Below are 26810 nucleotides of genomic sequence, written 5' to 3'. Positions count from 1 at the left end.
GATTCTATAAGGAAACATGTAAAATTACTGCAATGACATACTCAAAGGGTGATTAGTTTTTATTGTGAAAAAAAGCTTTGAGGTTCAGAACGGTTTCCGCTATTGTAAAGGAGAATGTTTCCACACACCCTGACTGATGGCAACATATGATCAGTTCTATTAGAACATAAAGATTACGCGATTCCTTGCAGGATGATGCAGCAGCTTCAGGTGGCCTCAAAGATTCCACTGAATGGCAGGGCTTCACATCCTCTGATTTGAATGCACATTTCTTCTGAATGCTGAGAAGTACCCAACTAGCCAATTTTAGATTCTTCTTGTGCTGTTACCCATCCTGCGTGAAGGCTGTGCGCGTACTATAGGATACACTGTATTATCATAGAATGCATGCATAAAGAGGGCTTAACTAGTGCACTTGTCCACGCTAGTTCATGTGTTATGCTGTGCCCTTAAATGTTTTGAGCACTTCTAGTTAAGCAAGCCTGAAGGGGCTCTGAAACACCCTTTCCAGTGTGGTCAGAAAACGCTGCCGATCGGTAGTCGAGGGTCCTGAGAGCACGCGGGCCAGACATTATGGTGCAGCACGCAGCCTGGAATTTTCAATTATTCTCACAGTCAGCTAGAAAATCGTTCCCACTTCTCTCGACAAATGATGCCATAAACCCTAATGCCCGCGCCATAAAACCCAGTCTACGGCCATTGGCTGATTTGAGCGTCGTAGCTGCAAAGTTACCGTGGCCGCTTCGGGATAACGCCACGTGTCCGCGCGCGGGGCCGCGATCGCACTGAAGTAACCCGGACGTTTGAAGAAAAAAAAAAGAAAATAAAGTGTTCAAGGTCATGACGCGCGCTCACGAAGGACTGCCCCTTTGTCACCCCCTTCCCTGGCGTAGCTTTGAGCGCTCTCGCTAGCACGTAGGAGAGAGAAGGCGCTTGAAGCGTGCGACAAATACTTGTAACGCCGCTCGTACTTCACGGATTCGCAAAATTTTGCGGCAGTCTATGCGTTAGGTAATAAAAACCATTCGACGATTACATGAAAAAGGTGTAGCAGGGCCACTTTAGGAAGAAGCTGGGGGGTGTTTTTTTCGGCGGGCGAAAATTCGCAAAAAATTTAACTGTACAAAACTTTTTTTCCCCTAAGCTAACTGCAGAATTGTTGTTACGACTGCAGAACCTGCGAATGAAGTAAACTTAATCAATGTCAGGAACTAGTGCTGTATTAACTGGAATTACTCATTTCTCAACCTGACGAAGGTATGAGGCAGGGCGAGTTGGAATAAACGTTATGATATTCCAAAATATCACATTGGCCACAGGATGTAGTGTTTGACGAAAGTATTTGACGAAAACACAATGCTATGTTCTGTGAGAACTGTAAGTATCGTTAGGGCGAACGCAAATTGACACTCAATAAACACGTTTGCTCCCAAGAAACGTTTATTACTTATCTAAATTCGCTAGACAATAAAAACACAAGTAATCAACAGAACTATTCAAACTACGAGATGTTTAAGTTGCCTCACTTTACACTCTTCTATTTATTGTGTCGCAGGTTGCTATTCAGATCACGAAACATTGCTGAATTGTATTTATTTGTTTCGTGCATTGTCAGAGGCAGCGAGAAAGCTATCATTCTCAAAGATCCAGAATTCCATAATCTTATTATTACGGTTAAGAACGCATTGGCCGTTCAATGAAAATCGCAGCGGCCTTTTCAAATGCGTTCATTATTGGTGAACAAAGTTCCATCCAGTAGTCTCGGCTCTTCTCACAGGTTAATCGTCTTGCAGACGAGGACCTGGTATTCTGTGTAGGAATACTCCTTGCAACCAAAAGAGATATACAGGCGTCCTTTCGATGGATGAACCTTGCCTATAGTGAGCAGGCCATTGTGACGTGCTCGACCGATGTAGAGTGGCTCGCCATCGTGGCTTTTGCCACCCTGTATGGCACCACTTGGCACTGCGCCCTTGGATTCTTGTAGCCATGCCAACGGAGGTCCATTAGATACAAGCACCTACAAAAGCAGTTCAAATTTTAGTCATTTATGGCCTGTATATAAACACACTCATGTCAACATGTGGATATTACACTGCTCCTCTCATCACTGTTTAATTACCTGTAAATCAAATCAAATCAAATCAAACTTTATTTCGTCCACAAGTGTGTGTGTTGTGGAACACGAGGGTTCGAGCAAAAGTGGATCTATTCACTTGAGAAGCCTCGAGCCCTCGTTTTACATGGCATAGAGTGATACCATGGAAGTAATTATACAGTGCTGATATATTACAATACTTACACTAACACAATATTGCAATACATATTTACAACAAACACTATGCAATACGATATGTACACACTCTATAATGATAAATCATTTACATAATCATGAGATCAGAATCAGCATTCCTGTATGCAATTAAAAAAACTGAAAAAAGATGAAGTGCACGTGCAAATTTGCTAACTTTATTGCGCATCCGATATATATTTTTCTTGGTCGAGTGCGTTATTTCCTCATGGCTTGGCTAGAAAAACCTAGCCAAGCCATGACAACCTAAGTGGCCACCACCGGCTCATGTCTCGCGCCACTAGTGCAAGGTGGGAGAATTTATTTGCTTAGTTGCTTGATTTGTTACATTTTCTTTTTTGAATGAGATGGCGCAGCTGGGACGTGGCTGTCAGTTCTAGGTTCGCGTTAGTTTTAGTGGCGGCTGTTATTTAACATATATGCTGTGCAAATAACTAGAAGACAAAAATCCTATATAATTTCCTACATTTTTCGTTCACTAATGTGAGAGCTACAGCTGAAACACGCTTGGCTCCCATACTTATGTATATGGATACAATACCGTTCGCGAAAGACTGCTTCCTCATTTAACTTTTCTCCTGACAGTCGAAAGTGCCACCGCCGTACAGGAGTGCGGTGTTAGTCGGAAAAACTTTATTAAGAGTCCTGAGAGACGCGACTAATGTTTCATTTTGAACTTCCAGGTTAGCGGCACAGTTTCTACAGAACCCCGGTAGCACTTCTACCACCACAATTAAGATGTTGTCACGTACGTTTCTTATCATTACTTTCGCTGCATTCGGTTTTTCGCCCACAAAGGCTGTCAGCAACCCTCAGCGCAACCGCGCTTCATTGTTCCAGAGCTTCGAGGTTATTGTAGATCATTTTGTTAAGATTGCGCGCAAGACGCGAACACTCAAGCTTATCCTAGAGATTGCGCAACATCCACCGATATCGCTACAAAGTTCGATATCGCCTGCATAAAGCCGACGCGCTTGACCGCTTGTCAGTTGATCGACGGTCGACGCTCTGCTCGACGCTATCAGTGTATTGCTGTAGTTTGACTTCCAGTTTCCCGGCCACAAGTTCGGCCAATAAACAGTTTCATCTCCGACGTGCTGACTGCTGTCTTCGTCGACGTCACGACCCCGTGACATCTGATGGAGGTGCTGCTTCCTTGATGTTCCGGACACCTACGAAGAGCCGGGAACCAAGCCCAGAGCGTGAAGAAGACGTCGAAGATCTCGTGCAACAGCGAGCTAGCCGCAGGCTACAAGGCTTGCAACCCGAATACGGTCTCCTACAGGAGAAGCCAAGAGCCACGGCGACGAATACAATGGGCACGATGACAGCCATAGCGTCCCCTGCAGCTGTCGTGATGCAGCCGCCCAGAGAGCCACCGACCTTCCATGGATCACCAGCGATGACCCCGAAACCTCGCTCGAGACGTTCGAAAGGGTCTCAACCTTCAACAACTGGGACGCCGAGGACAAGCTGCGCCACGTCTACTTTTACCTTGAAGGCGCGCACGGACTGGTTTGAGAATCGAGAGTCCACTCTTCGAACCTGGGACGTCTTTCGCCCCGCTTTCCTGGAGACGTTCGCAAGCATCGTCCGAAAGGAAAGGGCCGCAGACTTGCTGGAGACACGGGTCCAACTTCCAAATGAAAGCGTGGCCATCTTTGCAGAGGAAATGACCCGGCTGTTTCGCCACGCTGACTCTGCATTGCCCGAGGACAAGAAAGTCCGCTTCCTCATGCGAGGGGTAAAGCAAGAGCTCTTCGCTGGTCTGATGCGGAAAACCACCTTCGACAGTCCAAGAATTCGTCTCAGAAGCGACGACGATTGAGAAGACGCTGGAAATACGAACCCGCCAGTACAATCGCCGTTCGTTTGAAGACAGGCCTGCTGTTCACGCCCTCGCCTCCCACGACCTGCGTGAAACGATCCGAGCGATCGTTCGGGAGGAACTGCGCAAGCTGTTACCCTCACCACAGCCTCAAGTGGACTCGATCGCAGAGCTCGTTCGATCAGAAATTCAACAGTCACTGGGTGTTGCTCAGCCAGCGCCGCCTCAGCCGCAAGCCATGAGCTACGCTGCAGCAGCCCGACGCTACGTTCCCCCTCCGCGCCCACGTCAAGACACCGCATCGCCACAGTTCGGCCGCCAGACGCCGCCGCCACCACCACCGACGCCCTAGCGTCCTCCTCTCACCCAGCGCTACGCCCCGCGCTACGCACAAAGGAAGACCGACGTTTGGCGCGCCCCAGACAACCGCCCTCTCTGCTACCACTGCGGGAGGCCGGCCACACGTACCGCCGCTGCCAGTACCGACAGATGGGCTACGCGGATTCACCGTAAACGCGCCGCGCCCGCGGCCAGGCGAACGGCCTCGCGACATCGATGACTACCTCACCGGAACACAGTGGCAAGAACGACGACCTTCCCGCTCGCCGTCCCGGGAAACTAAGGGCAGCAACCGATGGAGGTGCGGTAGCTGTACGACGAAATGCCGAAGATCCTCCGCGGCCGCCGACGACGACAACGCGACGAGACCTGCCGAACACGACGCGAAGCATGCGAAGCCCTGACGATGAAACCTCGGTCCTGAAGAAGACCTGTCGACGCGACGTACAAGCAGCGGGACAACCGACCTAGCCGTGACCCGACGGCGCGATTTAATCGCAACGCAAGACGACGAATTAGCGACGTCGACGTACTATTCGACGGCCACAACGTCATCGCTCTCGTCGACACTGGAGCTGACTATTCCGTCATCAGTGGACCATTCGCCAAAAGATTGAAGAAAGTTAGGACCGCTTGGCAAGGCCCCGAAATCCGGACTGCTGGGGGCCATCTAATAACGCCGGCTGGAGCCTGCACCGCAAGAGTCACCATCAATAACCGGATTTATCCTGCGAGCTTTGTAATCTTGCAGCATTGCTCCAGGGATGTGATACTTGGGATGGACTTCCTAAGCCACCACGGCGCTGTCATCGATCTGAGGTCTGAATCAATAACACTAACCTCAGAAAAAGTGCTGCCGCCACACACGACGCCAGAAAACCCGTGTTGAATGTGATAGAAGAGCACGTCACCATTCCGCCTCTTTCCAGCGTCATCATTTCCGTCGGCACCCAAGAACCCGCGGACCTTGAAGGTATCATCGAGGGCGATCAGCACCTACTTCTTAACCGTCAGATTTGCGTCGCAAGAGGCATAGCCGAGCTGCGTGATGGCAAAGCAAAAGTAGTGCTGACAAACTTCAGCCACGAATATAGGCACCTCAACATTGGTACGACGGTCGCCTACATCCACGAATTCGTGGAAGCCAGCAATGCTTCTCCCTCTTCGATGCTACTGAACCTGCTTCGCGGATCGACGAACCCAACCCGATTTCGACGTCAACCCGAGCCTCCCAAAGCACAAGCAAGACCAGCTAAAAGCCCTGCTCCTACAATTCAAGGACTGCTTCTCGTCGTCGTCAAAAATTCGACAGACCCCAGTCGCGAAACATCGAATTATAACAGAAGAAAGTGCCCGACCAATCCGTCAGAGCCCGTACCGAGTTTCGACGCGAGAACGCGAGGCCATCAAGAAACAGGTCGACGAAATGCTACGCGACGACATTATCCAGCCGTCCAAAAGTCCGTGGGCGTCACCTGTGGTGTTAGTGAGGAAGAAGGATGGAACCCTACGTTTTTGCGTCGACTATCGTCGTCTGAACAAGGTCACGAAGAAGGACGTGTACCCTCTCCCCCGAATAGACGACGCCCTAGATCGACTCCACAGCGCCAAGTACTTTTCGTCGATGGACCTCAAGACCGGCTACTGGCAAATCGAAGTAGACGAAAGAGACCGAGAAAAAACTGCCTTCATAACACCAGACGGTCTGTTCGAGTTCAAGGTCATGCCCTTTGGTCTTTGCTCGGCACCCGCGACTTTCCAACGTGTCATGGATACAGTACTGGCTAACTTGAAGTGGCAGGCTTGCCTCGTGTACTTGGACGACGTCGTTGTGTTTGCCTCAAACTTCGACGAACACCTAGGGCGGCTTGAAGCTGTACTTCAAGCAATAAAGAGCTCCGGACTCACCCTGAAGCCAGAAAAGTGTCGCTTTGCGTACGAGGAGCTCATGTTCTTGGGACACGTGATAAGCAAGTCCGGTGTACGCCCTGACCCCCAGAAGACAGTCGCCATCGCTACATTCCCGCCGCCTGCCGACAAGAAGGCTGTGCGTCGATTTCTCGGCCTGTGCGCCTATTACAGGCGGTTTGTCAAAAACTTTGCCCGCATCGCCGAGCCACTTACTAACCTTACCAGGACCGACGTCGAGTTCAAGTGGGAAACGCCGCAGGAGGAAGCATTTCAAGAACTTAAACGGCGCCTGCAGACGCCTCCGTTACTCGCGCATTTCGATGAATACGCCCAAACGGAAGTGCACACCGACGCAAGCAATGTAGGACTCGGCGCCGTTCTTGTGCAGAGGACTGACGGATTAGAAAGGGTAATCAGCTATGCTAGCCGGTCGCTGTCAAAGGCGGAAGCCAACTATTCTACGACAGAAAGGAGTGCCTTGCCATAATCTGGGCTACATCAGAGTTTCGCCCCTACCTTTACGGCAGGCCCTTCAAAGTTGTGAGCGACCACCAGGCCATGTGTTGGCTAGCTAACTTGAAGGACCCTTCAGGTCGTCTCGCACGATGGAGCTTGAGACTTCATGAATTCGACATTACCGTTGTGGCATACTTTTCTTCTTCTTCTTCTGGCACGACGCACTTGGGACATAAACTAGTAGTGGGTAGTCTGCTGTGGAGAAGGAAGAAGTAGTTGAAACAATGGCGGAGATACAATAATAAACCGCGCTGTGTTTTCGGAACCGCGTTTCAGTGTGCTATATTTATTGGTGACCCGGACTACGAACGCGACCTTCCATGGAGCAGCGTGAGCATCTCGACGGCCTCAGCCCTGGTACCGCTGCCACTGCACCTGGCCATGTACCCTCTTCCGGCGTTGTTGGAGGCTACTACCATAACGCTACCACAGCTGTGGCTTGCCGATCCCTCCTTATGGTTCATTCAAGTCGAGAACAAGTTCCGCATTCATCGCATCACGTCAGAAGTTCGCAAGCATGAGCTCCTCGTTGAAGCGTTGCCGCCACAGGCAATGGCCGAAATACGCGACATCCTCGTGGGCCCGCCTGGTGACACTCCATATACGACAGTCAAACAGGCTCTTCTTCACCGACTCGTTCCGCCTAAGCATCGGCGCATTCAGCAACTTCTGTGCAACGAAGAGCTCGGGGACCGCCGTCCCACACAGTTTCTACGTCACCTGCAGCACCTGCTTGGGGACCAGCCGGACGGCTTAGAAACATCCATACTACGTGAGTTGTTTCTACAGCGTCTTCCACCTACCGTGCGAATGGCTCTTGTCCCAGCTCAGGATAAGACGCTGTCGGAGCTGGCAGAAATGGCCGATGACATGATGGACGTTGCTCCGGCAGTCATAAACGCTGCCCACACCTCTCCGATTTCTGAAGCAGATTCCCTTCGAGAAACGGTAAAAGATCTCGCAGCTGAAGTCGCTAACTTGCGTCTGCAATTGCTGAGCATTCATAACTTAAATGACCATCCTCGTCCACACCGACCATCTCTCACGTCGCCTGCTCCGCAACGGCCCCTCCACCAGCCCGAGCACCGCTTTTCACCGCAGAACACATGCTACTATCACCGGCGTTTTCGTGCCGCGGCTCGCAGATGTGTGCCACCCTGCTCATGGCGCATGGGAAACGCTCCGGCCGATCGTCAGTAACAGCGGCGGGCGATCAAGGCCAAGCATCAAGCCGCCTCTTCCACATCACCGACAGAACCACAGGTCTTCGCTTGCTGGTGGACACTGGAGCAGAAGTCAGCATAATTCCAGCGTCCAAACTGACCGGCGTCTCCGCGAGAAGTCTACTCCTTTACAGCGATCAATTCTTCGGTCATCGCAACTTACGGACCAGAAGTCTCTGACCCTTGATCTCGGTCTCAAAAGGAAACTGCAGTGGTTATTTTGGATAGCAGACGTACGCTACGCAATCTTAGGCGCCGATTTCTTAAGGCATTTTCATCTGCTCGTGGATATGAACCGCTGTCGCCTGGTGGATAGCTATACGGCTTATCGGTCAATGGTTTTCTGTCACGCGCTACGGCCCTAAACCCCACTTTCGTGAAACCGCCTACGTCACCATATACAGCTCTGCTCAACGAGTTTCCGGAGATTACAACGCAGTCTCCAATGGATAAGACCCCCAAGCACACTGTGACCCACTGCATCGTAACCACAGGCCCACCGGTTCACTGCCGCCCTCGCCGACTTGGCCCTGATAAACTTCGCATTGCTCGCAACGAGTTTGAGCATATGTTGACAGCTGCAGATCATTCGTCCGTCATCAAGCTCGTGGTCGTCGGCGCTACACATGGTTCCCAAGAAGAACAATGACTGGCGGCCCTGTGGTGATATCGGGCTCTCAATGCAGTCACCGTTCCAGATCGATACCCGTTACCAATATTCAGGACTGTACTGCCTTTTTAACCGGCACAAACAGTATACTCGAAGATTGATCTCGTGAAAGCTTATCACCAGATCCCCGTGAGCCTTCTGACATTCCCAAAACTGCAATAATTACCCCATTTGGGCTCTATGAGTATTTACGAATGCCCTTCGGGTTGAGAAACGCAGCTCAGACATTTCAGCGTTTTATAGACGAAGTCACAAGAGGCTTGCCGTTTGTTTCGCCTATATCGACGATCTTCTCGTTGCCAGCAAGGACGCTGAAACGCACAAGGCACATCTACGTGAGCTTTTCACTCGACTGCGTGATTACGACCTTGTCATCAATGTAGAAAAGTGTCAGTTTGGAGTCTCGGAGGATAGCATTCCTCGGACATCAGATCACTAAAGATGGCATCACTCCTCTACCTGACAAGGTTCAAGCTATCCTAGAGTACCCGCCTCCCACGTCCATACGTAGTCTGCGACGTTTTCTCGGACTCGTCAATTTTTATTCGCCGCTTCATCCCTTCATGCTCTACACTGCTGCAGCCTCTGGAAGCACTACTCTCGACTTCGCAAGCCGAGTCAGCCGCACTTCCTGGGACACGGTCGCGGATCAAGCTTTTTCCGCCGTTAAGACCAAACTCGCCCAGGCCACCCTCCTGCATCACCCTTCCACCAACTGCTCCACCTAGCATCATGGTGGACGCTTCTTCAGAAGCAGTTGGAGCCGCTCTTCATCAATGGATCAATGGTGCATGGGCTCCAATTTCCTTCTTCTCCCGCAAGTTACGCGACACTGAGCGCCGATACAGTACTTTCGGACGGGAGCTCTCGCAGCCTACCTTGCGGTGAAGCATTTCAGGTACTGTCCTTGAAGGGCGACAATTTGCCATTCTTACGACCACAAGCCACTTGTTTCGGCTTTACGTTCCTGCGTGCCACGCACACTCCTAGAGAACTTCGGCACCTTGCTTTCATTGCCGAATTCACCACAGACATACGTTATGTAAAAGGCAAGTTTTAACAGTGCAGCGGACGCTCTCAGTCGTATTACCATCAATGCCACGACAGGCACCACCGACCTTTCATTGTCTTCGCTCGCGGAGGCACAGGCATTAGACGATGAGCTTCCACGAGCTCCGATACTCTACTTCCCTCCGACTGGAACAAGTCACTTTCCCGACGACGACGTTACGCTCTGGTGCGATGTTTCACCAACTGCACTCTATCTATGTTCCTTCACAGCTGCGTCGTGCTGTTTTTGACACCCTCCACTCCATCTGCCATCCAGGCGTAAGAGCTACGCAACACCTGGTCACTGAACGCTATGTCTGGCCGCGCATACGCGGCTAACATTCGTGACTGGGTTCGCACTTGCACAGCGTGTCAGCGTATCAAGGTACAACGGCACACCAAGCCTCCATGGGGAAAATTCCCTCTCCCTGAGGCACGTTTTCGACACCATTCATTTGGACCTTGGTCGGCCTTTACCTCCATGTCGGGAAAATACGTATTTGCTTACGTGTATTGACAGGTAACACTAGGTGGCCTGAAGCAGCTCCAATGCCTGACATCACGCAGAAACAGTTGCTCGTACCTTTCTTGCTACCTGGATTAGCCGTTTTCGGTGTACCATCAACGGGTGACTACCGATCGAGGCAGACAGTTTTGAGTCAGCGCTTTTCACCTCTGTCACACCTCTACTGGGTTGTGCGCGTATTCGCACAACTGCGTATCATCCAGCACAAATGGCTTAGTGGAGAGACTCCACCGTCATCTAAAAGCAGCACTCGCCTCGCAGCCTCACGCCGAAGATTGGGTATCAACACCTCCCTATCGTGCTTCTCGGCCTGCGTTCAACACTTCGGCCAGAACTTGCCTGCTCTGTAGCCGAGATGGTTTATGGCTGCACACTCCGTTTGCCTGGTGACCTCGTCAGCCCCGTTACTACGCAGAGTGTTTCGGATCCATCTCTTTCGTCCAGCGTCCTGCGGGTCTTCATGCAAAACCTTGCGCCCATCACCAACTTCAGCTCATACTAAGAACGACGTTTTTCTGCCGGCAAACCTACAGACATCTTCACACGTTTTTGTTCGTGTCGATGCGTCTCGCCGTGCTCTTCAGCCTCGCTATGACGGTCCTTTCCCAGTCATCAAGCGTTCTGAACATCATTTACAATCCTGCGTAATGGGCATGAAGACACAGTCAGCATTGAAAAGGATCAAGCGGCACCCCATTCTGACAAGCTCAGTCTGACCATTTTTTTTCTTCAAGTGCCCACGGCCACTTGTCTGCAGGGGGGGCCTATCTGTGGCATACTTTTCTTCTTCTTCTGGCACGACGCACTTGGGACATAAACTAGTAGTGGGTAGTCTGCTGTGGAGAAGGAAGAAGTAGTTGAAACAATGGCGGAGATACAATAATAAACCGCGCTGTGTTTTCGGAACCGCGTTTCAGTGTGCTATACCGTCGTTTACAAGTCCGGACGAAAACACTCTGACGCCGACTGCTGTCTCGTGCCCCCGTGGACCCGCCGCCGCAAGACGACCAGGATGATGACTACTTCTTGGGAACCATAAGTGCCGACGACTTCGCTGAACAGCGATCCGACCCGGAACTCAGAGGCCTTATGGAATACCTCGAGGGCAAGAACGCCGTCGTTTCGAAAGTGTTCAAGCGAGCACTCGCGTCGTTTTTCTTAGGCAATGGCGTTCTCCAAAAGAAGAACTTCTCACCACATCGAGCCGAGTACCTTCTCGTGTTGCCTTCAGCATTGCGGCCAGAAGTCCTCCAGGCCCTGCACGACGACCCGACAGCAGGACACCTCGGTGTTTCCCGAACGCTGGCAAGAATATAGGAAAAGTACTACTGGCCGCGCCTTGCCGCCGACGTCACTCGCTACGTAAGGACATGCCGAGACTGTCAGCGACGCAAGACACCGCCAACAAGACCAGCGGGCCTTCTTCAGCCGATCGAGCCACCTCGGCGACCGTTCCAGCAGATCGGGATGGACCTCCTGGGACCGTTCCCAACGTCGACTAGTGGTAATAAGTGGATCATCGTAGCTACCGACTACCTGACCCGTTACGCCGAAACAAGGGCCCACCTACAGGCAGTGCCGCCGAGGTAGCGAAGTTCTTCGTGGAAGACATCGTTCTGCGTCATGGCGCCCCTGAGGTCCTGATCACCGACAGAGGTACGGCGTTTACAGCGGAGCTAACTCAGGCGATCTTGAGGTACAGCCAGACAAGCCACCGCCGGACCACTGCCTACCACCCTCAGACCAATGGCCTCACCGAGCGGCTAAATAAGACCATTGCCGACATGCTGGCCATGTACGTTGACATCGAGCACAAGACGTGGGATGCCATCCTTCCGTACGTGACCTTCGCATACAACACCGCTGTGCAAGAAACGACGCAGGTGACGCTACACGTTAGTCTACGGAAGGAGCCCAGCAACGACGCTCGACGCAATGCTGCCAACAGCCACCGACGAAGGCAATCTCGACGTCGCTTCCTATTTGCAACGCGCCGAAGAAGCTCGACAGCTCGCCCGCCTGCGCATCAAGACCCAGCAGCACACCGACAGCCGTCGCTACAATCTTAGACGACCATTCGTGGAGTACCAGCCCGGTGACCGTGTCTGGGTCTGGACGCCAATACGACGACGCGGACTGAGCGAGAAGCTTCTGCGACGATACTTCGGACCGTACAGGGTACTTCGACGTCTCGGCGCTCTCGACTATGAGGTTGTCCCCGACGGCATCACGAACTCTCAGAGGCGTCAAGCTCGACCCGAGGTCGTGCATGTGGTGCGCCTTAAACCATACTATGCTCGTTAACGCACCTGAGGACTCTGATGTTTGCTTGCTTAGTTTTCCTTAGTATTGCATGTATTCATGTTCCGTTTCTAAGCATCGGGACGATGCTTTTTCAGAGGGGGGCATTGCCACGTACGTTTCTTATCATTACTTTCGCTGCATTCGGTTTTTCGCCCACAAAGGCTGTCAGCAACCCTCAGCGCAAACCGCGCTTCATTGTTCCAGAAGCTTCGAGGTTATTGTAGATCATTTTGTTAAGATTGCGCGCAAGACGCGAACACTCAAGCTTACTCTAGAGATTGCGCAACATCCACCGATATCGCTAGAAAGTTCGATATCGCCTGTATAAAAGCCGACGCGCTTGACCGCTTGTCAGTTGATCGACGGTCGACGCTCTGTTCGACGCTATCAGTGTATTGCTGTAGTTTGACTTCCAGTTTCCCGGCCACAAGTTCGGCCAAATAAACAGTTTCATCTCCGACGTGCTGACTGCTGTCTTCGTTGACGTCCCGACCCTGTGACAATATGTACACCCGAGGTTCACAAAAGCACAAGTATTTAGAAAGGGAAGCTAAATTCACAGCTAAGAACATCGCATGTTTCGTCTGATTTCCTGTCTCCTTAATACCCGAGCACGACCCGAAACCAAGCAGCCTGTCCAGAACTCTTAACGTATGGTGACCGTTGCATATAGTAATGAATAATGCCCCTGAAAAATGAGAGTTTTAACGAAATTACGAAGATTGTTCGTGTGCTCGCAGTTAGATTACAGTTAAACACCTTTGCAGATAACGGGTGGCTTTCCATATATAATGCTTGTTCTTCAATATTCTTAAAGGCGGCATTTTGCTTTATTTCGAAAGCGGCAATTTGAGCTGTTGGTTATAGATGTTTTGATGAGCGCGCATGCATGCATATGCAGGGACACAACTCACGGAGCGCGAAATTATAAATGTGACTATTGCGTAATACTAGTTTCATTTCACAGAGCCTTTATACCTTCATAATTCATACGGCGTAGCCAGGGGGTAGCACACCGGGCTCGTGTCGGCTCCCCCCCTCCCGCAATTTTTTTCCCATGGGGTACAAAGCATGAAATGACACTGGACCACACTTATCTGCCCAGACTCCATGTCGGATCAAAGAGGTGCCCCCCCCTCCTCCCCGAAAAAAAAGGTCTGCCTATACGCCAACGCGACAGGGACAGAGAGGAAGGACGTTTACAAAGCGCTAACTTGCGAGAGGAGTGAACTTGCAAGTTAACTGGTGGGAGCGCTAGCTAGCAAGTTAGCGCTGTGTGAGTGTCCTTTGCTGTCCCTGTCGCGTTGCGCTACGTCATATGAATTATGTATCTATAGCAACCGCGCCGAGCGAGCGTGCTCGGCGCTCGGAGTGCACGTTCGCATCGTGTTGTGTTTACTGTGCAGTCACGGAGAGTGGCCTGGGAACTCGAGTTACGGCGGCCGGGTCGGCCGGGTGTTGTAAACACAGCCGCCGGGCCGAAGCTACGCCAGTCGCCCCGTCGCTGCTGCCTCGTTCGCCTCGCAGCGCTTTTGCTTAAATATACGAGTTCTTATTGTAGACGTGCCTTTGTCTTTCTTTACTTGTGAACACGCAATATCATCGCGCAACCAACGCCTGGACGTCTACAAATTGGTGACCACGGACTATCGAAATTTTTACAATCATTTTCCTGGCTGCGACGACGATGGAAACCACCGGCGACTCCAGACAAGCATCCCCCGACCCTGCAGCGACGCAAGCAGTCTCCGCCGTCTCTTTTCGGCTTCCGCAATTCTGGCCTGCTGATCCGTCTCTCTGGCTGGCGCAAGTAAACAGCCAGTTTGTCACGGCCCGGGTAACGACTCAGATATCCAAATTCCACCACGTGGTGTCTGCGCTTCCACCGGAGATCGCCAGCGAAATCAGAGACCTCATTCTGGCCCCACCGGAGACGAACCCCTATGATAAGTTGTCGGCCGAGCTCCTGAAACGCACTTTGTCTTCAGAGAGGCAGCGTCTCCAACAGCTGCTTTCTGCTGAAGAACTAGGCGACCGTAAGCCTTCACAGCTTTTGCGCCGTCTTCAGCAGCTTCTTGGTGACAAGGCCACCTCGTTCGATCAGGACCTGCTACGGGAGCTCTTCCTACAGCGCCTGCCTTCGACCGTCCGCATGGTGCTCGCCGCTGCAGCGGACTTGTCGCTGGAAAAGCTCGCGCAGCTTGCCGACTCCGTGATGGAATTCGACTCCCCAACTATGTCAGTGATCGCGACCACTTCCACAACAAGTGAGGCATCTCGCCCTTCGCCACCAGACCTGCACGCCCTACGCGACGACTTTCGCAGCCAGATCGAACAGCTCTCCGCTCAGATAGCTACCCTGTCTGCGCGCTCTCGATCCTCGTCACGCCGCCGCTCCTCTTCCCGCCGGCGCTCCTCATCACAGTCTCCGCATCCCGGCGAGTGTTGGTATCACCGGACCTTTGGTGCAGCCGCCCGAAAGTGCTCATCTCCCTGCACTTTCTCGGGAAACGCTCCGACTCACCACTAGAAGCGGCGAGTGGTGGCGGTCCAGCAAGCAGCCGCTTGTTCTTCGTTTGGACAAGACATCAGGGCTCCGTTTCCTCGTGGACACGGGAGCCGAAGTTAGCGTTGTTCCACCCTCACCCGCATTCCCGAAGAATCGCCGATCTGCACTTACGCTGCAAGCCGCCAACAAGACCACTATCATGACTTACGGTGAGCGCGCTCTCACGCTTAACCTTGGACTCCGTCGCGTTTTTCGTTGGGTTTTCCTCGTAGCGGACGTTTCTTACCAATTCTCGGAGCGGACTTCCTTCGTCATTTCGACCTGCTCGTGGACATCTCCCGCAAGCGCCTTGTCGATGCTAAGACACACCTAACGGTGCAAGGTATAGCGTCAACAACCGGCATCACCGCAGTTATCAACAAGCCACCTTCGTCAGTGTACGAACAGTTACTCGACGACTTTCCAAGCTTGCTTCGCCCGTCCAATTTTTTGCGCCCTGTCAAGCACGATGTTACCCACCCACATTATTACCTCAGGGCCACCTGTCCATGGTCGTTCACGACGCCTCGCACCAGATCGACTCAAGGTTGCCCGAGCTGAATTTGATCATATGCTCGAGCTTGGCATTGTGCGACCTTCATCAAGTCCTTGGGCTTCTCCGCTGCACATGGTGCCCAAGAAGTCCCCAGGTGACTGGCGACCCTGCGGCGACTACCGCGCTTTGAACAACGCCACCGTTCCTGATCGCTACCCACTGCCTAACGTCGCGGACTTCACAGCACCACTGCATGGAGCAACCATCTTTCGAAGATTGACCTGGTCAAGGCGTATCATCAGATACCTGTCGAACCCTCGGACATTCCCAAAACTGCTGTCATAACACCTTTCGGCCTTTTTGAATACCTGAGGATGCCCTTCGGGCTCCGTAACGCCGCTCAAACATTCCAGCGGTTTGTAGACACAGTCACCCGAGGCCTGCCGTTCTGCTTTGCGTACATCGATGATCTCCTCATCTTTAGCCGCAACGCAGACGAACACCTTTCCCATCTTCGACAGCTCTTCGAACGCCTTGCCGAGTACGGCCTCATCGTCAACAAAACCAAGTGTACGTTCGGCGTGCCTGAACTTGACTTTCTCGGACACCACGTTGATTGTCATGGAATCCGGCCACTCCCTTCCAAAGTGCAAATTGTTCGAGACTTCCCAAAGCCAACTTCTTTGCGTCAACTGCGCGAGTTCCTGGGACTGATCAATTTCTATCGGCGTTTCATTCCCCGCTGTGCTGACCTGATTAGACCCCTTACTGACCTGCTTCAGGGTAAGAAGAAGAAGTGTACTTCCATTACGTGGTCTGAGAATGGCATCAAGCTCATTTGAAGCAGTTAAGACAGAGCTCGCAGGACGCCGCCCTGCTTGTTCACCCAACACCAGACGCTCCACTCTGCCTCATGACCGACGCGTCGGATGTGGCAGTTGGAGCCGCCTTACAACAGTTCGTTGACGGATCGTGGCAGCCTTTGGCATTCTTCTCGCGCAAGTTGTCACCCACAGAAAGCCGCTACAGCACTTTCGGACGTGAACTCCTTGCTGCTTATATGGGTGTGCGCCACTTCAGGCATTTCCTTGAAGCCCGATGTTTTTTCATCGCCACGGATCACAAGCCGTTGACGTTTGCCATCAAGTCTGCAAGCAGCAAATTTTCGCCCCGTGAGAGTCGTCACCTCGCTTACATCGCGGAATTCACAACCGATCTCAGGCATGTGCAGGGATCTGCGAATGCTGCAGCCGATGCGCTTTCCTCGCCTGACGGCTTCCGTGTCTTGTGCCGCAGCGCCGGCAACTGTCGATTTCAGCGCCCTAGCGTCAGCGCAAGCACAAGACGAAGAAATCGCTAAACTTCGCCTATCCCCTGGAACACTCAGGTTTCGTGAAGTAACCCTTCCGTCCTGCACCGTTCCTATCTTATGCGACATGTCTACCGGCAACCCTCGACCAGTTGTTCCGAGCGATTTCCGTCGGGCTGTTTTTGACTCCTTGCACACCCTTTCCCATCCTGGCATCCGCGCTACTCAACACCTTATCACCCAGCGTTTTGTCTGGCCGGGAATTAACAAAGACGTTCGTGCTTGGACCCGTAGTTGTTTGCAGTGCCAGCAGTCCAAGGTTTATCGCCATACGTGCTCTCCGTACGGCACCTTCACACCGCCTTCAGAACGTTTCGATAAAGTTCATCTGGACATCCTCGGACCATGGCCTCTATCGGATGGAAACACCTACCTGCTGACATGCATTGACCGTTTTACTCGGTGGCCAGAGGCGTTTCCCATTCCCGACATAAGAAGCGAAACAATCGCTAAAGCTTTGTATCGGGTTGGGTGTCACGCTTTGGCGTTCCCTCTACAATCACCACCGATCGCGGTCGACAGTTCGAGTCTGCTCTTTTCAAGAAGCTCATGGTTTTGCTGGGAAGTTCGCGGATTCGCACAACAGCATACCACCCCATCGCTAACGGCATGGTCGAGCGTTTTCACCGGACCCTGAAAGCATCCTTGAAAGGCACAACCCGACACGGTCAACTGGACAGTTTCACTGCCACTTGTTTTGCTTAGTCTTAGGACGACGTTAAAGCAAGACATCAAGTGTACACCTGCCGAACTGACCTATGGTTCACAGCTCCGCCTTCCTGGAGAATTTTTTGATGCTTCAACTACCTCGCCTTGCCCTGATCCCAACCGAGTATGTGGTGCAGCTGCGCTCCGCTATGCGAAGTCTTTCTGCCCCACAACCTCGCGTAAAACACAGTGTTCCTACCTACATCTCCCCTGACTTGGAAACGGCGACACACGTGTTTGTGCGCCGCGACGCAGTCCGAAAGCCTTTGCAGCGCCCTTACGATGGACCTTACCGCGTCATCAAGCGCCATGAGAAGCTCTACACGCTTGATTTGAACGGTCGTCATGATACCGTGTCTATCGACCGCCTTAAAGCAGCCATCGTCGAGGACCCACTGCCCCGTGGTATTCCAGATTGCGCCACACATTCCGCCTCCGTTCCCACCACTTCATCGCACTCTTCACCTCCTCCCACCACTGCAACGAGGGAGCGTCGCTCTGTATCGTTCAGGCTCCCTCCTTTCAGCGGGCTCCTTCACTAGCGGGGGGGCCTATATAGCAACCGCGCCGAGCGAGCGTGCTCGGCGCTCGGAGTCCACGTTCGCATCGTGTTGTGTTTACTGTGCAGTCACGGAGAGTGGCCTGGGAACTCGAGTTACGGCGGCCGGGTCGGCCGGTGTTGTAAACACAGCCGCCGGGCCGAAGCTACGCCAGTCGCCCCGTCGCTGCTGCCTCGTTCGCCTCGCAGCGCTTTTGCTTAAATATACGAGTTCTTATTGTAGACGTGCCTTTGTCTTTCTTTACTTGTGAACACGCAATATCATCGCGCAACCAACGCCCTGGACGTCTACATATCTGTACCAGCTAGCCCGGCAACGTGTCTTGACCAATTTGCTCCTTCAGTTCGCTTTTAATTTTTTACCTGCACCACTTCAAGCGGTATTCACACGGGGTACAAATCCTCGGGAAATAAGAGCCCAGCCGGGTGACGTCCACTCGCGAGTAGAATTCCCCACAAATACCCCCACTCACACGGACAAGATGAACGGAGGGGCAGACCAGTGTTACCAGATTACTCAAGTGGCTAGTACTGCCCGTTTCACCAGCTGCTGACGACGAGCTGCAGACGACCAGCTGGAGACTGGACAGCCGCTGCCGCTCTCTGCAGGAGCTAGTGCAACAATGTGGCCAAACAAGAGCCCGAAATTGCCTTATATCCTCCACTGCCGGGGGATCGTTTGTCCTGTCGGGGAAAAGGTCCTCGTGTCCTCCAAGGAGGCGCGGGGAGATCGCGCCCACTCCCTAATCCGTGGCGTTGCGGTCATGTGATCCGCAATTCCCCCGTGTCCCCCGCGGATTTCTCCCTCATGTGAATACCCCTTCAAGTGCGCCATATGCTCAACACGGCGCAGCACGGACCCAATACTGTTCGGTCCTCACCAGTTGACAAACAGCCGAGCGAACACAAAACCGGGCACATTTAGGGAAACAAATGACCTTGAAATCATCCCTTATTTGGCTAGCGCCGGTACATATGCTGATGACAGTGACCGTATTTTTGCGGATTAGCAAAATGTTGTACAGGTCGCAATCCGCCTCGTGCATCGGTATGGTGGCGCCACCGCTCTGCTCAGGCGGTTGTACCCTCTCACAATCCCCCATAGGATCCAATGTATTTTCAATGAAGTTTGCGATTCCGTTGCGCAAAAACAAACTAGCGCCATCTCTCGAGAATACGCCACACCGACGACGCAAGACGTTCTCTTGCTTCCACCGACTGGCCATGCTCCAAGCTAACTCCTCTCTCCACTTTCTTTTATTTCTTTCGGTGGCCGTGAGAGCGCGCGCTCTGCATTGTCAGTAGCGCACCCGACAAGACCGGCTGGGCTCATCGCTTTCGTCGCGTCTTCCTTGAACGTTGCAAGGTTAATATTGTGTTAAGGCGGTGGCCACACGTCGGACGATGAGCCCTGATTTCGTTCAGCTGCCATCTCATCAACAGCAATGTTTCAGACGCCTCAGCTGTGTATGTGTCCGTTGGTTGCTGGACAAGATGGCTTCCTGCAAGACCGCGTTTTTCCAGTCAGCTGTGGTGTAGTTTCGGCGTCGTAGCAGTTTGATGACGCGAGGGACGTCAACTGTGTGCTACATCGTGGGAACCGCTGAAGTGACTGCAAGCTTGACGACATTGTGCCAGAATATTCTAGCGTACTGTACGCGCACGATTGTGCTACACTTAAAATACCGCGCTTGGCCTCGCGCGTCAAACTGGTACGCCTGTGTGCAACAGTGTGTTGTTATCGTTGTTGCGTCGGTTAATATTGAATTGCAATTGGAATACCGTTTTTGCAAAGGTGAGTGAAGCTGTAAGTAGTTGCCCTTCTCTATGCTCGCCTCTCTCGAACATTACTTCCAGAATCGCATTTCTGTTTTGTGCACGTACCAAAGAGAATCTAGCATACGACATACATTACACGCGTGCGCATTTCCTATAAATCTGAGTAATGCCACGCGTGCGCGTTTTCTATATAAGTATGAGTAATGTCATGCTCAATTTAAAGCGCATGTGTTAGAGGATTGTGGCTTCAATGGTGAAAGTGATTAGATATTCCGAAATATGTGATTGCATACAGTCGGAACTTTCTCATATGTTAACGCGGTCTGTGAACAAAAAAAAAACGCTGTGTGAATGTTTCTTTGTCATTTGCTAAAGTACTTTCACGCATTATTACTGTGTGGCGGCTGTGAAAACGTTGAGCAAGTTAGATTTTGGTTTTCTTGGCCTAGTTGAGTGCTACGAGTGTTGGGCGAAGATAAAAACGCGTGTCTTATATGCGTTTCTTAAGCAGCATCCAGCCGTAATAGTCATTGTTGCTGTACTGTTTGGGGGGTTCAATAAAACGAGAATGCTGTTTTGTACTGCAACAGTTTTATTTCATCTCTGTTAACAGATCACGCAAACAACTTGGAGACATGCACGTAAGAAACGTACGCAGTGCATCGCGCGCACGCATAAAAAGCGGGCCTGTCGTTTTAAAACAAATAATATAGAACAATCGACGTAACAGACGGCATGGTTGTCTTGTGGAGCAGCGTCGGCAGTACAAATATCAAACCAGAATGAAAAATGAATAGAAAAAAAATCACAGCATATCCACGGAGTGAATGATGATTGAGTGGGCGAAGCTGCGGAGGTCATCGGTAAACCGTGAATCTTCCGTGAATTCTGCCCAGTACATCATCACCGACGTGAGATCGGGCGCGTTTATACTAAAGGTTCGATGAGTTATGACGACTTGCAGCTCACTTTAATTTTACATGTACGCTGTGAATTTTCATTGTTTAGAAAACCATTGCTTTAGAAAACATCTGGCGTCTTTCGTTAAGCAGCTGGCGTCTTTTTGTTTTGCTTTAGAAACATCTGGCGTTCTTTCGTTTGCTTTTACAAAACATCTGGCGTCTTCGTTGGTTTATTTCATCAATCAACGGCGTTTTGAACAAAATTTTTATTGTTAATTACGCACAGGAGAAATCTCACCAGGCACTACCTTGGAGGTAAACAATGGCTGATAATGGGAATGAGAGACAGAAGAAGTCGGCTTTTAGCTAACACTTACACTTCTACTTCTACTAACGTTTCCTACTGGAACATGCCAATGGCTGCTAATGGGGAATGAGAGACAGAAGAATTCGGCTTTTAGTTAACGCGCACGCTGCGAATTTTTTATTGTTCAACAACGCACAGGAAAAATCTCCCACCGGCACCACCTTGGAGGTCAAACCGTAAGACTGGTTACGCACTACGACTACTACGACGACTACGAGGGACGAACGGGTGCCGCCTTAAGGAGCTTCGCCCCTAAAACGGCGAGTAACGGGCGCTTTGCCCACGGCTTCTGTGAGGCGCTCGTATCCACCTTTCGCCACCGTTCGCCGTTGGTGGCGCCACCAGTACAACTGAAAGCAGCAGCGCACGAGGCGGATAACGTCGGTCATGAATCGTGCGATAATGCGTACACGTACCTGGTAGTCCCGGAACATATGCTCGGCGCCGCCATGAGCGACGTAGCAGAATCCACAGAAAAGGACCACCTTTCCTGGTATCACTTGGCCATCGTACGTGGCCCGCCCTACGTAGGTGACGTCCCCTCTTACGTCGTCACCCCCAGGCACCGCGTTCTCCGGGAGTTTGTCTCCGTGGCACGCAACCCAACGGAATTCGGGTTTGTATTCGCTCGCTGCGTAGTATTGGACAGAATACGGAGTTTCATGAGCATTCGCAAAACATCTATACGTTACACTAATTGCTTTGGTTCGCAAACTTGATAAAGCTTGGTTAATATTTTTAGATGTCATCAAAATGTTACAGAAGGATGAAAAATGACAAGTTTGTCAAGACACTGCTGCGCAAAGCTATGCCCACGAAGCAGATTGTTTCACAGCCGCTATCCTTCCAGAAGGTCTTGTTACGCACATCGATGCAATACATCCGAAATTTCTTAACGGCTTGAAATCACGTATGTTATCAATTACTTGACTTTAATATTCAACTGTTAACCTCCCTGCCTTCTGCATTACATATATATATATATATATATATATATATATATATATATATATATATATCTATATATATATATATATACTATATATATATATATATATATATAAATTGAATGTTCCTCTGGTTGCCTCCCCGTCAACGTTAGGTTACTATATATGATTGCTAAAAAAATTAATTTCTAAATCGATAGCGAAACTCAGGGAGTACGTCAACGCGTGCTGGGAAACCGGGCGGCTACCACAACAATGGAAGACTGCGCACATCGTGCTGATACCGAAGCCGGGTAAGCGACTGCAGCTAGAGAACCTCAGACCGATCTCGCTGACTTCATGCCTGGAAAGCTATTGGAGCACGTGGTCCTCACAAGGCTGACCAACTACCTCGAGGACCGCAACCTGCTTCCCCACACAATGTTAGGGTTCAGGCGAAACCTCTCTACGCAGGACGCGATGCTACAGATAAAACACCAGGTGATTGATAGCCCAACCAGGTCCACCAAGGCCATACTTGCCCTGGACCTGAAGAAGGCCTTTGATAACGTAACGCACGCAACCGTACTGACCAAACTGCAGGAACTTGGCCTCGGCAAACGAACGTACAACTACGTTCGAGATTTTCTCACGAATAGAAAGGCCAAGCTCACTTTCGGGGAGCTTACTTCCGGGGAAATAGAGTTTTAACATAGCTCTCGTGGGGTCGCCAGCCAAGTTACAAGAAATCGAAGGGCTCAATCACAGCCTTTACGCCGACGACATTACGTTCTGGGTTACGGAGGGCTGCGACGGGCACATAGAACGGACGTTACAGCGTGCGATCGAGACTGTTGAGGAATACTTAAAAAACACCGGCCTGAGCTGCTCAGCGGAAAAGTCCGAACTTTTAGTTTACAAACCCACGCGAAGAGGCCGCAAGCCGAACGGCTCGATGAATGATAAGGATCCCAGTAGCGACATACGCCTAAGCACGTCCGACGGGCGACCCGTGCACAGGGTAGAGAACATACGCGTTCTGGGCTTACACATCGCGGCAAACGGCCACAACGGCGAGACCACCAGAAGACTGGAAGGCGCGGTTGCTCAGACCATCAGGTTACTGAGACGCATAGCCAACCGACACAGCGGGATGAAAGAGAGCAATATGATCAGACTAGTTCAGGCCTTCGTAATGAGCCGAATAACGTACGTGGCACCCTACCTCAAGTGGCAGGTCGCGGAGAAGACAAAGATGGAAGGCTTAATTAGGAAGGCTTACAAACAGGCAATAGGGCTACCGATCAACACGAGCACGAGTAAGTTACTAGATCTGGGTCTACACAACACGCTGGGAGAATTGATAGAGGCACAGAACATAGCGCAGTACGAACGCCTTTCCAAGAGCCCGACGGGCAGATACATACTAGAGAGGTTAGGAATAGGGTATCACGCTCAGCACGGTGTCAAACTCGACGTACCAAGCAACGTCAGGGATAAATTGGTCGTTCTTCCCTTGCCGAAGAACATGCATCCCGAATACCACAGGGGTCGGAGGGAAGAGAGCACAGGACATACAGAAGAAGTATGGCAACTGTAGAGATGCGGTGTTGGTGGACGCGGCCAGATACGCACACAGGCGCGGCTTCGTGGCCGCAGTAATAGATCATGAGAAAGCTTGCAAGACAAGCGTCACGGTACGCACTGAGCACGTGGAGACAGCGGAGGAAGTGGCTATCGCGCTCGCGGTGGCCACCACCACGGCCGAAGTGGTAATTAGCGACTCCCAGACCGCAGTACGCAACTTTGCCAACGGCCGCGTCTCTCCCGAGGCGTTACGAATTCTGCTTGCGGGCAAAACCGAGAATAGGGACGTTTACATCTTATGGGCACCCGCACACACCACTTCGCTCGCCGGCAATGAGGCGGCGCATGGGGCGGCTCGAGGGCTTACGGACCGAGCCGCCACCGTCAACACCGCCGCCGCCTCGGCCGCGACGTCGGGCGGCGAGTGGGAGTGGGAGGATCGCCTCACTAGTTTTCGAGACATAACACAACATTACAGATAGGCCAGGTGTAAATTTCCGCCACCACACCAAAAACTGAACAAGAAGCAGGCGGTCACCTGGCGACAGCTGCAGACCAGAACGTTTCCGAGCCCAGCGATCTTGAATCTCTGTTACCCAGAGCTTTATTCGGCAAGATGCAAGTTTTGCGAGGCCAGGGCTACCCTGGAACACATGTTATGGGAGTGTGACAGAGGTGGGGTACCAGACGGAGACGTAGCCTCGAACCGAACGCGCTGGGAGACTGCACTGCTCAGCTTCGCCCTCGAGGACCAACTCTGGGCCGTCCAGCGGGCCGAGGCAGCCGCCAGAGCTCAAAGGCTCGTGGCCGACGCCTAGGTGGGGATATTAGCCCAAATCCCCGAAGAACTCGCCGGACCTTTTTTTTTTTTTTTTTAATAAAGTTGCTCTCTCTCTCGTGTTCAGAAACGAAAAGGAAGAATTTGAAGGATACTTGAGCGTCGCCTTCAAGAGTAGAACGCGAGAGCGTAATCTCGCCCCGCTTGCACCGCATTCTATATCGCTGGCCTGGCTTCGCTTCTCTGTGGACACCACAACCGTGCCGCAACAAAACGAACGTGTGTGCGCCAGGCATGGGATAGTGTGACAGATGTGCTACATAATCTTTCAATATACAAGAAATACAGCCCAACGTGAATTCCTCAGTTTCGCCGCAAACGACTGGCATATTAGAACAAAAATATATGGCACAAAGCGGGAAGCCTACCTCCGTAGTCTGCCATTCTTCCTGGACAATCGCGTGCTGTATTGGAGCCAAACAACTAAAGTGAAGAGCACGTAAAAAAAGGCCGCTCAATGACGTCGTATTGTTCGGGCACTAGGTGCAACAGATATAAATAGGGCTACCGACTAGCAGAACGTGGAACTTATTCCGAAATTAGTCATACATCATGCGACTTTCACGTCGTTGTTGCGAGGGGTGTTTCATCATGAGGAGACCACTTATTTGTTTCTCATTCCATTGTTCATGGCAACAAATTACTGGAAAAATGTGTGACATGGTCAGGAGGTGTACCATGTAGACCAATAAGCGATAACATCCGATTTCTTTTTATTTACCCATTGACTTCCGCGGCCGGCGATCCGCCGTGCGCAACGGCCGTCGCCAAAAGCGCTTTGACTGGCGAACCGCCAGCCGCTTAGAAAATGGTTGTTTTTAACGATGTTTCCAGATAGCAGCACATTATTTGGTGTTTGCCTTTGTTTGGCATTTTCTCCTCTGGATTGGCATAGTTGTCCGCTGTTGGAGCTACTTCTGTGCGTGTGTTTTTAAATTTAATCTTAGATTCGAAGGGTTCGTGTTCCTGTTCCCGTCTTGTTGAAACATGGAGTCCCGTAGAAACGTGGTTAGACGGAAGAAGCGATTCTTAAACTTGTGCGCTTGACAGTGACGCCGAAAGCGACATCTGTCATGTTGACAATTTTCTGTTAGATGATGGTGAGTAGCAAAAAGATGAAAGTGGTAGTGATGAAGAAAAGACTGTGTGTTCAGTGGACATTCTGAACCCACAAGTGTTGATGTGGTCGCTGAGCACGCAGGAAATGATGCAGTTAAGGATTGCGAAGTTGATCAAGATTTGTTCTTCTATGATGTTTTTTGCGGACTTTATTGCGACTTGTATACACCGACCCATGGCGCCTGCGGGCACGAAACTTTTTCCGCGGAATACCAGGCATGAACGGCCACGGAGAGCGCGGAAGCCAAGGGGTTAATCATGGTTACGTGCGAGTTCATGGACCAATCACCCGAAGCCAAGAGCTCAACTATGACTTGTCTGGCTCTTATATCATGGCGCGATCACTAGTAATCAAGAAGATAGTTCGTGCACTTATATATGACAGCCAGAGATTAAAAAAATATTGACGAATACTAATTACATCAAGAAATATTTGCAATCCACCGTTTACTGTAAAGTGAGTTATTGCAAAAATAGCCTATTTTGGCAAGTGCACGCGCACATCTGAGAATTGCCAGTGCTAAATCGACTTAGTTTTTAATCGCTAGTACTTTTTAACTGTAGTGTAGCAGTGACGAAGTAAGGATAAAATGAATTAGAGTGGGAAAAAATGCAATGAACCCAGAGCCAGCGCATTAGGCAATTGCGCATTCGGTTACCATTGGCAGAGAGCTGTTTCTGCTTCGTCCGCCTCAAATATTTTATCTTTAATTCTATAATTGCTATAATCAAATTGAATAATACAATTAACAATCCCTATGCTTTCCTTGGCTTCATACATGGTTATTTTACCTCAACTGTCACGACCTTGGCGTTGAATCACCTGAGACGCCTTTGGAAGAAATTGAGTTCCGTCTACGCAAAGCAAGAGGTCTTCCTCTAAAATATCTTTCGCGAAAGAGCAAAAATGATTTCAGCTTCCGAAGCAGCATGC

General features: G+C 51.2%; 1 protein-coding gene across 1 annotated transcript; it reads right to left on the bottom strand.

Moving 5' to 3' along the window:
• Positions 1-1677: 1677 nt before the first annotated feature.
• On the bottom strand, positions 1678-25171 carry LOC119371853 (natterin-4-like). Its single transcript, XM_037642319.2, has 3 exons — positions 25126-25171; positions 21823-22037; positions 1678-2020 (listed from the first exon to the last, which is right to left on the bottom strand). The coding sequence occupies exons 1-3, from the start codon at positions 25139-25141 to the stop codon at positions 1772-1774; spliced, it is 480 nt and encodes a 159-aa protein (XP_037498247.1). The 5' UTR covers positions 25142-25171; the 3' UTR covers positions 1678-1771.
• Positions 25172-26810: the final 1639 nt, after the last annotated feature.

This window comes from Rhipicephalus sanguineus, chromosome 10 (genome assembly GCF_013339695.2).
Source record: "Rhipicephalus sanguineus isolate Rsan-2018 chromosome 10, BIME_Rsan_1.4, whole genome shotgun sequence".
Lineage (NCBI taxonomy): Eukaryota > Metazoa > Arthropoda > Arachnida > Ixodida > Ixodidae > Rhipicephalus > Rhipicephalus sanguineus.
This window is presented reverse-complemented; position numbering and strand designations above follow the sequence as displayed.